General features: G+C 41.4%; 1 protein-coding gene and 1 long non-coding RNA gene across 2 annotated transcripts; both read left to right on the top strand.

Annotated features, from left to right (window-relative positions):
* Positions 1-685: 685 nt before the first annotated feature.
* LOC307264389 lies at positions 686-5,799 on the top strand. Its single transcript, XR_013845316.1, has 10 exons — positions 686-717; positions 2,320-2,386; positions 2,950-2,977; positions 3,154-3,197; positions 3,640-3,696; positions 4,080-4,124; positions 4,492-4,556; positions 4,986-5,036; positions 5,315-5,368; positions 5,641-5,799. It is a non-coding gene; the product is annotated as an uncharacterized lncRNA (long non-coding RNA).
* Positions 5,800-10,699: 4,900 nt separating this feature from the next.
* Positions 10,700-13,720, top strand: txnipa (thioredoxin interacting protein a). The gene is made up of 6 exons (XM_080045005.1): positions 10,700-11,051; positions 11,530-11,605; positions 11,742-11,889; positions 12,394-12,753; positions 12,996-13,298; positions 13,527-13,720. Exons 1-6 carry the CDS (start codon positions 10,796-10,798, stop codon positions 13,572-13,574), a joined length of 1,191 nt encoding a protein of 396 aa, XP_079901131.1. The 5' UTR covers positions 10,700-10,795; the 3' UTR covers positions 13,575-13,720.
* Positions 13,721-13,956: the final 236 nt, after the last annotated feature.

Raw genomic sequence — 13,956 nt, 5'->3', positions numbered from 1 at the left:
GGTTAAAAAAAACACTCTTTCTGCCTTTTCTCAGGCTAGGATCAACCGATTTAAATTTTTTTCGCACATTTATACTACATAGGATCTCAGAATTCAATACACCTTCATATTCAAACCGGTGAAGTAGGCCTTTAATGTTTAAGCAATAACTTGTTATATACTGCCCTTAATAACCCCCTCTGGCAGCATCTGAAGTCCTCCTGCATCCACACTATTCGCGCTTTACTTTTAGTATTACCATGTAAACATCTCGTCAATTATCAAATTACTTCGTGATTTTCTCCACTTATGACATCTATTGCAGCATGTCCGTCCTGGGAGAGGGATCCCTTACTTTGTCGACTCTCCCTGAGATTTCTTCAAATATTTTTTTTTTATCCCGGTAAAGGGTTTTTTACTGGGAGTTTTTTCTCAGCCGAGCTAAGGGTGTAAGGGCTAGGTGTCATATTGTATCATATTGTATGGAATGTAAAGCCCACTGGGGCAAATGTCTATTTGTGATATTGGGCTATACAAATAAAACTGATTTGATTTGATGATTTGAAAGGTAGGCTACTTGAAAACTTTTGAAGTTAGGAATTCCGAGTTACTTTGAACGCGCAATTGTCTATCGTAAAGCGGTTTAGACTGTCGTAACGAACACTATAAATAGTGAAGCGGCACAGCTAATCCATCTCTTGCTTCTTGTGAGTTCACAGAAGAACGTACGCGCAATAGGTAAATATATACACAACTGAGTTATGTACTGGACTTTCAACAGAAAGACACGACACTTAGTTCAACACACGGTCGATGTCGTTATGTAAATATAGTTTTTAATTTGCAGTTGAAACTCGACAATTTGGGCACCACGTTGTCCTCGTCAGCATGGTAGCCTGATAGCTTCAAACTAGCTTTATGCTACTATGGCTAATGGCGTCTTTTAAAGTAACCTGTATGGACAGTCTTGAGTGACTTACTTTATGATGACACGTATTAGTTGTACTTTTATCAACGTAACCACCACCGCAGTAGCAGAGTGCGAGTCGAAGTTCCCCCTCAACAAACAACTTTTTAGGGATTTAGGTTATGCTTGGGCGGAACATTGATAACTGGCGGGCTAGCAACAAGGTACAATTGAGTGCAATGCATAGAAAACCGACTTCAATGCAACACCAGTTAAATTTACATTTCCTAATCTTGATAACGAACAACAATTTACTAGCGGCACAGTAGGCTCTGTTCTGTCGCAGTCTCATTAATTGTTTCACTATATTCATTTGGCCCAGATGAGTAGATGAAATGACACGTTTGGAATTACTTTTCCAGACGTTACCTCGCTTATATATGGGCATTTGACAAAATCAAATACTTTCTTTGGGTTTAAAGGCCTACTTCACTGGTTTGAATATGAAGGTGTATTGAATTCTGAGATCCTATGTAGTACAACTGTGCGAAAAAAATTGAAATCGGTTCATCCTAGCCTGAGAAAAGGCAGAGTGTTTTTTTTAACCCTATATTTCTCTTTCTCGTGACATCACAGAAAGAGAAATATAGGGTTAAAAAAACTCTTTGTAAATATTACTGTGTCTTTTACTGTGACATCACAGTAATATTTACAAAGTACGTTTTTTTAACCCTATATTTCTCTTTCTGTGATGTCACGAGAAAGAGAAATATAGGGTTAAAAAAACACTTTCTGCCTTTTCTCAGGCTAGGATGAACCGATTCTAATTTTTTTTTGCCCATTTATACTACATAGGATCTCAGAATTCAATACACCTTCATATTCAAACCGGTGAAGTAGGCCTTTAAGTATGTATCAAATAAGGTTGTATTACCATCTGAGACAAAAATAAATGCATGATTGATTCGTGAAATTGAATGTTCCCTTAAGTGGTAGGCCTACATAACAAATAATCCAAAATGGCAATCAACGCCTCATTACTTTAAATACGAAAACCTAAACTCAAAACGCATCTTATGAATATTTTAAATATGGAGTTATTCAAGATTTAAAGGAGTTTTAAATAATTTTCAGTCTGGTCCATATATGTGTATTGGTGATGGTCACTTTACGCTCCGCCACAGTGCACACTAGTGTGTGGTTTGTCCTGTGCAGTGGACTGATCCAGACAGCAGTGGCTAGACAACATCAGGTTTTGCTTTCATCGCAGCACTGTCAGTTGCTGAATGGTGTCAATGAGGCCTGGCACATTGACCCTCTGTCTGCTGCTTTAAAGATGGTTGAAATACCTTGATAGTTTAATTCAACTTACTAGATTTGCTGATTGCTTCAAATTAAAAAATTTCCCTTGTAAACCAACCTCTCTTTTGCAGAATATGGCCTGTTTGCTGAAGGTGATGGAGAGAAGTTCTCCTGCTGATTGCCCCTCTGGAACATGAGGTTAGTTTGTGTCCTTGGTACATAGTTGGTTTCAGAGCAAACTATGGAATATGAAAAGCGGAAGCATAACTGTTTCCTCATACAAAGTGAGGACCTATGGGCAGAAGTTGCTCAATTGCAACGTTGAAGGGTCTTTATCTGTATAGCACTGCCCATGGTCTCTCTAGGTGACGGGTTTATCAGCTTCAGTTAGATCACAATATGGTGTGTATATAATTTGTTGTCTGCCAACTAAATTGGTCATTGTAATGTATTATATCCTCCTGCTATTTAGTCCCAAGGACAAACTCAGTCTACAGCGTGTGCACCTGACTATGGCTTATGATTTCCTTTTATGTGGACATTGTTATGTAGTGTGCTTGTTTTGCACAGTATACCATGTTCTTTGGTCCTTTCATGTGGGCCATAGAGTTATACAGTGCATAGAGCAATCAATTCTCTTGCAACCCACTGCTGTGCATTCTGCAGCAGTGTTACTTATGGGAACTTACAGCTGTGTCATATGACAAGTTGAAAATGTGTTTTACTGTTGTGAATCTAAAAAAAAACATTCTGTTTGGCAGGTGGTGAAGAAGACCTCGGGACACCTTGGTGAGTTGTATTACATCACTAATCTACTGTTGACTTGGTGTTATGATGATAGCAAAATATGTTCAACTGCTCTGAAGTGTGATTGACAAGCTACATATCTGAACGGCATTCTGTCATCATGGCACAGTGTTGTAATGTGGAAAGTGTCTGACCTTTGTCCTGTTTCTCTGCTGCAGGTCCCCTCACTGTCCAGGCCTTCAAAGAGCTTCAACAGCATTATGTAAGTACATAACTATTCCCAATGATATCGCCCCTGAGTTGCAAAGCAACAGGTGGATTAATGTGATACTAAGAGAAATAATGTCTCTAGAAGTAGAAACCTATCAGAGGAGAGGTAGACTGACAGCACTGTACGGTATCTGCAGCCTGCTGTGTCTCAGCTGGTTTGTTCATAAGTCAGTGCTAGACAAACTCAACATAGGCATCGTTGGTCTCCATGCTGCCTGTGCATGGAGTCCTGGTATATTTGTTGAAACAAACATCCTCTTCAGAAACAATCCTCTCATTCATCTTAGACTGGAACTGTTAATTGTTTATGGTGTTATTGAACTGCTAGTCATTGTAGAAAATATTTGACATCAAGAGGACCTAACTTTCACAGTAAAGCAGTTCAACTGCTGCGCTGTTTCAACCTGATTTTAAACTTTCCTTTCTTCCTCCAGGTTTGCTGCAGGATGACCTCATCTTCCCAGACTCCAGCAGGGATTGGCTGTTTAAAGGTGAGTGTTTGAATAACAGAAGTGATTTGAAGTTGAGGTCTATCCCGACGGGCCTTTAACTGTAGGGCCATGTCGTTGGAAATACCTCACAGAGTAAACCTGTGGTTTCGCTTTACTCACATGTTCCCTGCAATGAGCGTTGTGGGATATTACTGCAGAACACATGAGCAGTAGAGTTACTGTATTGACCTTCGGTAGTAGAAGGAAGCCAGTGCCCCCTTGGGTATAATGCTGCCAATTGCATTCAATACTAATGTTTGTAATACTGTAGAGTGATCTTGCTAAAGTTCATCTAAAAATTATTTGATCACCAAGTATGCTAACAAGGTTGAGCTTGTTAACTGAAATATGTTGCTTTACTAAAGGTTGTCATTTGTCTTTAGGTCAAAGATGGCTGACATGAGACACTCATGAGCTGGTGATGAGCAGTAAGTGTCTTCGTCTTCCTTGATGTCCCTATCTGACCGTAGCACTGTACGGTATCTGCAGCCTGCTGTGTCTCAGCTGGTTTGTTCATAAGTCAGTGCTAGACAAACTCAACATAGGCATCGTTGGTCTCCATGCTGCCTGTGCATGGAGTCCTGGTATATTTGTTGAAACAAACATCCTCTTCAGAAACTATCGTCTCATTCATCTTAGACTGGAACTGTTAATTGTTTATGGTGTTAATTGAAAGCTATTAGTCATTGTAGAAAATATTTTTGACATTAGGACCTAACTTTCACAGTAAGTTCACCTGCTTGTACTTCTGTGCTGTTTCAACCTGATTTTAAACGCTTTCCTTTCTTCATCCAGGTTTGTGCTGCTGCAGCAGGATGACCTCATCTTCCCAGACTCCAGCAGGGATTGGCTGTTTAAAGGTGAGTGTTTGAATAACAGAAGTGATTTGAAGTTGAGGTCTATCCCGACGGGCCTTTAACTGTAGGGCCATGTCGTTGGAAATACCTCACAGAGTAAACCTGTGGTTTCGCTTTACTCACATGTTCCCTGCAATGAGCGTTGTGGGATATTACTGCAGAACACATGAGCCGTAGTCACTGTATTTGTGATAGTTTCACTAGTAAGCAGCCAAGTGCGCCTGTTATCCAATGTATTTGAAGGACTGTCCTTGATGCCTCTTCTCTATATATTACCAAGGCACAATTTAATGTTTAACTGTTCCATGTTTAAACTGAATCATATTAACGGGGAGACGGGTCACTTGAGCCTTAGAAAGAACCCAAACTATTAAATTGAGATTAAGATAGTGAATGATTTAGTAAACTAATAAATGTATCTAATTGTTTCAGAATTCCCAAACCATCCTGGAGATGTTGCAAGAATGTCTGCAGCATTTCACAGTAAGAAATGTTAATTTGCCTATCCATTTCAATGTTAAAATGTTGGTCATATACCAAGGCTTTCGGGCTCTCTGTTCCTGATTTGCTGTGGAATTGACCAGAAATAAAAAAAACATCCCAGTGGGCTTCTACAGCAGCTTGCTGCTGAGAGAACCTGTTGGGAACATGCTAGTGTATAGTGCCATCTGTAAATGGTACTGTGATACTATTAGTGATAGAGTGGTAAATTAAGATAGTGAATTACTTGGTAAACTAATAAATGTATCCAATTGTTTCAGAATTCCCAAACCATCCTGGAGATGTTACATGAAGAATTTCTGCAGCATTTCACAGTAAGAAATGTTAATTTGCCCATCCTCAAGATGTTAAAATGTTGGTCATATACCAAGGCTTTCGGGCTCTCTGTTCTTGATTTGCTGTGGAATTGACCAGAAATAAAAAAAACATCCCAGTGGGCTTCTACAGCAGCTTGCTGCTGAGAGAACCTGTTGGGAACATGCTAGTGTATAGTGCCATCTGTAAATGATACTGTGATACTATTAGTGATGGAGTGGTCATACTTCTGTTAGGTGTAAACATTCAACCTTTGTTTCCTTAATTACAGGAGCAGCTAATTGATGCCGATCCATCGGTGACCAGCTGAGAACACAACTGTTAGCACTTTGGAAAAATGTTCACTTACTAAAAAAAATATGCAGCTGTGAGCTTGACATTTTGCTTTGAATGTTTCTCTCCAATGTGCTCTACTAAATAAAATATTTAACTTCAACACTCTTCTCTTGACTCATCTCTTCACATATAAAGAAACATTTATTCAACATCCTAAAGTCATATGGTAGAGGCTTAGTTGGACAGTTCACTGCTAGAACTAGTTTTTGACTCAAGGTATGTCTACTGTTAACTAAGGGAATCCTGGCAGAGCACCGCTGGCATCTTCCTGTAGTTTATTGACTGAAGCGGTGATATGGCATCATTTGAGGCTACCATACACTATGACTTTCATAAAACTCGCATCTAAAGACAATTGTAAGGCCCTCCACAACCTCGCTCCTCCGTACATACAGGTGAAACTCCAAATTAGAATATCGTGCTAAAGTTCATTTCAGTAATTTACAACTTTAAAGGTGAAAATGTATTGTACAGACTAATTACATGCAAAGTGAGATGTGAATCCTTTGTGATTATTATGGCTTACAGTTTATAAAAACCCTAAATTCAAAATCTTAGAATATTACATAAATCAATGAAGGTTTTTAAATAAAGAAATGTCTGCCCTCTAGAATGTATAATCATGCATATGTACTTGGTTTGGGCCCCTTTTGCATGAATTGTTGCCTCAAGGAGTGGCATGGATGCTATCAGTCTGTGGCACTGCTGAGGTGTTATGGAAGGAAGCCCAGGTTGCTTTGATAGTGGCCTTCAGCTCATCTGTATTGTTGGGTCTGGTATCTCATCTGCTTCTTGACAATACTCCATAGTTTCTCTATTGGCTTCAGGTCAGGAGACTTGTCTGGCCATTCATGCACAGTTATACCATGGTCAGTCTACCAGTTACCAGTGATTTATGGTACTGTGGGCAGGTGCCAAGTCTAGCTGGAAATGGAAATTGTCATCACCATAAAGCTTGTCAACAGACAGAAGCATGAAGTGCTCTTAAATCTTCTGGTAGATGTCTGTGGTGACTTTGGGCTTGATAACACAGTGGACTAACAGCAGCAGATTACATGATACCTCAAATCATTACTGATCCAAATTAAATGTTGCGTTTCTGTCCAGAGTGCCCAAACCACTCTGGTTGACTGACCATGTTATTACTGTGTTGATTGGCCAGACAATTCTCCTGACCTGAACCCAATAGAGAAACTATGGAGTACTGTCAAGAGGCAGATGAGACACACCAGACCCAACAATACAGATGAGCTGAATGCCTCTATTAAAGCAACCTGGGCTTCCATAACACCAAAGCAGTGCCACAGGCTGATAGCATCCAGGCCACGCCGCATTTAGGCATTAATTTGTGCAAAAGGGGCCCAAACCAAGGGCCTTCGGCCGATCTGGACCGCCCTCCCACCAGATATACACCATTTCCAATTTCAAGTCTCATCTCATATTTTTAAACTGGCATACACCGTTTTATTGTCTATCACCCATTTCATCCCACTTGTGTAATTTGGTCTTGTTCTATTTCACTCTGCCTTGTAAGGTGACCTTGGGTTCTCTGAAAGGAGCCTATAAATAAAATGTATTACGACTAGATTCCTTACGATGATTTCCCATCCTGCTCTTGGGTGGGAGCATCATGTTATGACAAAGTGGGTGACAGTTCACAGAAGGGAGCAACGTGATCTCGTCCTATCCAAATCAGCTTCCACTGCAGGCAATGAAAGTAAATGCCCTGAGTGTGTCACACATTCAAAAGCTGCTCTTTTGTCACATCTTGAATCATTAGATCCATATCGGCCTATATAGTCAAAATCTTGCCAGACGGACCAGAGCTCTCAGGAATGAATGCAGAACATGGCTTTGCACAAAGTTGCACTTGTTGCAATAGGGTTTTCCAACATGTATATACTGTATGATTTATGTACCATAGAAGTGTACCCCTGTCTCCCCTTATTGATACTTTAAACACACTACTGTAGATCTAAATGGGATACATGAATTTGTCCCTTTTTATATGATTCTGCTTTTGGTTTGTCTGATGCTGATGGGGAACTCTTTCCAAGAAGAAGCACTACATAAGATAAGTGATCATTGAATTTGTTCACGGACTTGGGACCAGCAGTGCTCACTTGACATGATATGTCCATGGCAAAAACCTGCGTAAACGAGCTTGTCACAAAGGAAGTGTGGCGTATAGTTCTCGATAACATGAATACTTCTGCATCATTCATTAAAGTTACTATTGTAGCAGCACATTTCCTCCACTAGGGCGCAGTACATTTACAGTAGAGAGGAATGCCCTCCTGGCTCATGTTGATATTTCATTTTGTCCTTTCAAGGAGATGTCTTGAAAAAGAAAGGACCTTTGGGATTTAATGGAATTTTTTTTTGCAACAAATTTCTTTGTATATATATATTTTGAAATGCTACTCTTCTGTCACGAATATGCTCATTCTGTCTGACAAAGCATGACCCTGCAGAGTTTCACAGCCTGCTTATATGTTGGTGTTTGCACGTTACAGCACCCACCTCCAGCTCTTCCAATGGTCACAGTTGTTTTGCATCTCTTTGTGTTGCTCCTTCTCTTTTTATGGGGGAACATTCTCCTCATGGGGGAATGACATAAGGAAGTGGGTGACAGTTCACAGAAGGGAACAGTGGGATCTCATCTTATCCCAGATCAGCTTCCACTGCATGCAATGGGGGAAGTAGACGTTTAATGTCTTGAGTGTCACACACAATCATTAGATCCATATAAGTCTATAGCAAAACTCTATGGAGTCTTATAAATAAACGTGTGTGTGTGTGTGTGTGTGTGGACAAAAGCTCTCAGGAGTAAATGAGGAACATTGCTTCACCAAATCTTTTGTTGCAAACAGGTTTTCCTCATGAACTCTTTCAAATACTCTCACTTCTTTCTTAGATCCTGGGGGTAACAGTGAGCTGCTATAGGCCTTAATAAATCCAATCCTGCCACTTTCTAGGGCTGTGTCTTGGGTTTTCTATGCCTGGCTCCAAGATTAGCCGTGAAAGATCAGGTTATAAAGCAAGATCCGCTTCATGGCTCTCGCAGTGTCAGTTGATATTGTGCTTCAGTGTTGCATTTTTCTTTTAATTGAGTAAGCACAAACCGTTGACATACAGAGAGTCTGGATCTTTCTGTCCACTGAAACGACCCCTGCCTCTTTGCCATCCACCCATGAGCAGGGTGGATGGCATATCAATCTTCAACACCAACAGCATTTTCATATAGGCTACTATAATACTCGTCATTTCGTCAAATGCTGTTCCCAAATTCATGAATCACCTGTAATGACATTAAGTCCTAGAGGTGCTCATAAAGTTTTTTTTTTTAGTTTTCCATGACAACTGAGAATACTGGACCTGCTTCTGTGGAGTAGGTGGCCCAGTCAAAGGCCCAACAACACGCCAATTATAGGAGCTTGTGTTGAGATTGTTGAGTCAACAAAAGTCAGCTGCTGTTAGCCATATGTCAACTGTCAAGCTCGACACTTGTATCATTTTACCAGTGAAGTTTTTTTTTTAAAACACGTTTGTTGTCTTCTGTGGATATCGAGTAGCCTAAACCCAAATAAAACATATTTTTTAAAGCAGTGAGTTGGCAGTGAATTATTTTCCAGAAACAATCCAGTATGAACATTCCATCTATTTAGTAAACATTTAGTTTGGGCTTTTCCTACAAAATGCATTATGCAGTCATATTGCAAATTAACACTCTTTAGATCAGGGGTCACCAACACAGTGCCCACGGGCACCAGGTAGCCCGTAAGGACCATATGAGGCGCCCGCAGGCCTGTTCTAAAAATAGCATAATAATCTGTTTCCCACCTTTTTTTAGTCATTGTTGATCATTATTGTGAGAAATCATTAACCTGATCAGTGTCTTCATATAGATGAATATCATTAATCATTAATAATAATATATAACTAAAGGCAAACTGAGCAAATTTGTTATTTTAGAAGAGTGTATCAAACTGGGTGCCCTTCGTATGACTCAGTACCCATGAAGTAGCCCTCAAGTTCAAAAAGGTTGGTGACCCCTGCTTTAGATTATAACATAGGGTTGGCTTGTGGTAAAATGGAGATAGCTAATTAGTCAATAACATGTAGGCTATCTATAGGTAGGCAAATATTCAGTAACATGTGTAGCATTTTACTGAGGCATTGTCTGAGGCTGTCCTAATATCATTAATCTCTTAGCTGAGAATAACAGCATGCAAGTTAGAGGTGTCATGAACCACAATGTCTCTGCTTCAAATCAGACTAGAGCCCTTTCCCCCAATTCCTCTACCTCTTCTGTCATATCTCCATAAGGCATAAATGCCCAACTAAACATGTAGCCTATTATAAGCTTACTTACTCATTAGAATTTAGTGTAGGCTATTAGGCTAGCTATATATTATTAGTATATACTGAAACATTTTCGTAGTTATCAAAATCCAATTTATTATTTTCTATAGCCTATATAATATAATACTTAGAATTGGTATATTTAGTAGTTTTTTATAGGCCTAGGCCTATGTGTAGTAGACTAAACGTTCTGCCCCACATTAAGCTCCTAAACTAATGATAGCTTGTGCATATTCGGGATCCTATAATGAAACTTTTCATTGTGCAATGTCCTCTTTTATATACAGTCAATGTGGCAATGACTCATTCATTAGTCAAGGGGCAATTCCTACATGTAGGCTTATAACCGTTGCCACTCTGTTTACAACAAATGTACTAGTTTCTGTGTTCTGTACCTTCAACTTCCTGTGCACTCATGAGCTGGACACGCTCTACATTCTCCCAGCCATGCGGTGTCCACGCGTCGCTTTCGGCCGCTGATTGGCTAGCTCCGACAAAAACAAAGCTTTTCCACCAATAGGAGCGGTGTGCACGCGCTGAGCCATGCTGTACATTCCGACTCCTCATGCGCCGCGGAGGCTGGTCATATAAAACCCAGAAGCGCTCCCTTTGTTTACAGCAGAGTGAATGAGTAAAAGCTGGTGCCTCCGCACATGAACGGTCGCTCCCAAGCATCTTAATCCAACAGTTTTATCATTGTGTGGGATATTCTAAATTGAGCAGTCATGGTGGCTATGGCAAAGAGGTTGAAAACCTTCCAAATTGTCTTTGCGGATCCCAGCAAGACGTTTTACTGCGGCGGGGACAAGGTCTCGGGCCGTGTACAGGTGGAAGTGAACGAGATGACGCGTGTGTCCGCAGTGAAGGTGTTGGGTCTGGGCAACGCTAAAGTGGAATACGCTAAAGGCAAGCAGAAGTGCAGAGAGGCGGCCGAGTACCTCCGATACGAAGAGGTGCTGTGCCTGGACCAGCAGCCTACAGGTACGGACATTAATCTGCCTCTGCATTCACACACTGTAGGCTACCAATGGCAACTTTGTTCTCTTTAGCGAAAAAGCTTTGACACATGTGTCAGTGTATCTTTAATGGATTGCTATCGACTCGAAGCACTTTCTTCGCTGTTAAACTTTTTAGCCAACACTCCTTGTTTTTCAGTTTTTTTACTGACTGGCTATGGCTCCACCCATATACAGTAGGCTATATGGCCCGCCCAAAAAACGAAACGCTCCTTTTTTCCAACAGACTAGAGGGAGTTTCTTTATAGGTCCATGGGAGTTTCCCAAATATGACTGCATAGGCCTAACTAATTGTTTCCCATGTTGAATTAAACGGCTGACAATGTCATCCAACCACACTTCAGAGAACTGTAGTCAAGCCAATTAAAGGCAACTTTTGACCTTTATGCATTGCATGTAATTGATGAACACCTGAAAGAATTCCATATATTTTTCCTTTTCAGACTCTGATGGCTCAGTCGTCTTGAGGCCTGGCAACAAATATGAGTACACCTTTGGATTTGAGCTCCCACAGCAAGGGTAAGGCAGCATTTATCCATTCAAATAATAATATGACCCCTTTGGGATGTTTGCGTCTGGCTCTTCATGCAGTTCACTTGTATTTTATAGGAATCTTTTGGTTTTTAATGTTCTTCTTCACACATATTTTTTCCAGGCAGCTGGTTTCGTCATACAAGGGGAAGTTTGGCTATGTGCAGTACTATGTCAAGGCCATGCTGGAGAGGCCACAGATGCCCACCCTAGAGTGCAAGAAACCCTTTGAGGTGGAGGAGCCTCTGGATGTTAACACTCCAGACCTGCTGGTGAGTTTGCTGACATTGAACAACAAGAAGTATTTACAAACACACACACATTATTAAGTCATAGTGCTACATGCAGGTCGATAGAGTAACATTTTTATCCTATAGATATCAACATGAAACTTTGCCAGATAACTTTGTATTACAATTTGTTATACCATTTTTAAATAAATATCTACACTTGGCAATATCTACGTAATTATGCATCAATTTGCGTTTCAAAAACCCAGATGTTGGATAAAGCTGGAATTCAAATTTATATTTTTTTAATTGCATCTTTTAAAGAAGAAAATGTGTCCTAAATCAGACACTTAACAAATAATTAGTATGGAAGGTTACGTTGATGTCAGTGTTTTAGAAGAACAGACCAGGTTTTATTCAAATAAACACCTTAATGAACATAGTGCTTGAAATACCTATTTTTCTGCCTGCCGGTGTCTCCCCTTTTTAGTTTGTCCTGTAGTCTGCTAGATTTGTGAGTGTAACCCCTCCTTTGTGTTTCCCTAGTCTCCCACGGGTGGCATGAAAGAGAAGAAGGTCACCTGCATGTTCATCCCTGACGGCCAGGTGTCGCTCAACGCTAAGATTGACCGGCGGGGCTTCTGTGAGGGCGAGGACATCTGCATCAACGCCAAGTTTGAGAACACCTGCTCTCGCATCGTGGTGCCCAAAGCCGCCATCATCGCCAAACACACATACCAGGCCAACGGGCGCACCAAGGTGGACCGCAAGAAGCTGTCCTCAGTCAGGGGCAACCACATCATCTCTGGCATGTGTGACGCCTGGCAGGGCAAGACCATCAGGGTGCCCAAGCTCAAACCCTCCATCCTGGGCTGTAACTTCATCAAAATGGAGTACGCTCTTGTGGTAAGCCTATAGCCAGACATTTTGTGTGACTGTTAAAGGGATAGTTCAGTGTTTTTGAAGTGGGGTTGTATGAGGTTCTTATGCATAGTTACCTTATGGAGATGGCATAGTAATACATGGGCGAACTACGCTTGGTAAAACAACGCTAAGAGAAAAGGCTGTCCGCTCATGCTGTGCAATTATTATTATTTTAAATCAGTGTTTAACGTATCATTGATGATCCTCCTCTCTTCCTCCTCCAGATCTACATCCACATCCCCGGCAGTGAGAAGCTGATCCTGGAGCTGCCTCTGGTCATAGGGACGGCCGGGCTGGGGAGCCGTAGCAACAGTGTGAGCAGTCAGGACAGTTCTATGACCAGCTCCTCTCAGAGCTGGCTGTCCCTCCGCATGTCTGAGCCCCCCAGCTACTGTGACATCTCCAGGGACTGCAGGCTGGAGCAGCCCCTCACCCCACTGCTTGACGACGTGGAGGAAGACGACAGCCCCATCTTCATGAACACTCCCGTCTTTGACTTCCCCCCGTCACCTCCCGCGTACAACGAGGTCAGTTTGAATCAGTGACCCAATACACTTCTGGTCAGGCTACTCAAAAATCCACTTTTCTTTTCTGTTATCTTTTATTTAACTTATAGATGGATAGATAATACCGTACCAATCTTCTAGTGATGGGGGGGTTTTGTTTTAAGCCATTTCCTTGTAATTGCTTTTCTAAAAAAAATGAACTTGTCCTAATAGGTTTTCTAATCAAACCTATCATTTTTTATTTCACAGACCGAGGAGGAGTTCAATGGCATGGCTCGCATGATGCCGGTGTGCTGAAGGTGCAGCAGGATTGTAGAAACTGTGGGTCCAGCTCTCAGGGAGAGTTGATCTAAAGACAGTTTGAACAGGAGGAGCAGAAGGTCCAAAAGCCTAGAGGAGATGTGTTGGAGATAAGCCAGGGCCCGGACGGACAGAAAGAAAGACGCTCAGCTGTGTGTGTGTCACTGCGCTTCTTCACCTCCACTCATTCTTGAGTCTTCCTCTTCAGGTTCCTGGGGCCTTTTGCGGGGGTGTCAGGCCTTTTGGTGGTGCACTGCATTCCTCAATAAGCTGTCCCTTCCAGAGGCTTATCAGGGCCTCACTGTCCATTTATACAGCCACTTTATGACTTTGTTATGGGGCCAAGCATTGTATGATTCAGCCCCCCTCAAGTCTGTCT

This window comes from Ammodytes marinus, assembly GCF_949987685.1.
Source record: "Ammodytes marinus genome assembly, chromosome: 17".
NCBI lineage: Eukaryota > Metazoa > Chordata > Actinopteri > Uranoscopiformes > Ammodytidae > Ammodytes > Ammodytes marinus.
Note: the sequence above shows the minus strand (reverse complement) of the source record. Positions and strands in the feature narration are given on the sequence as shown.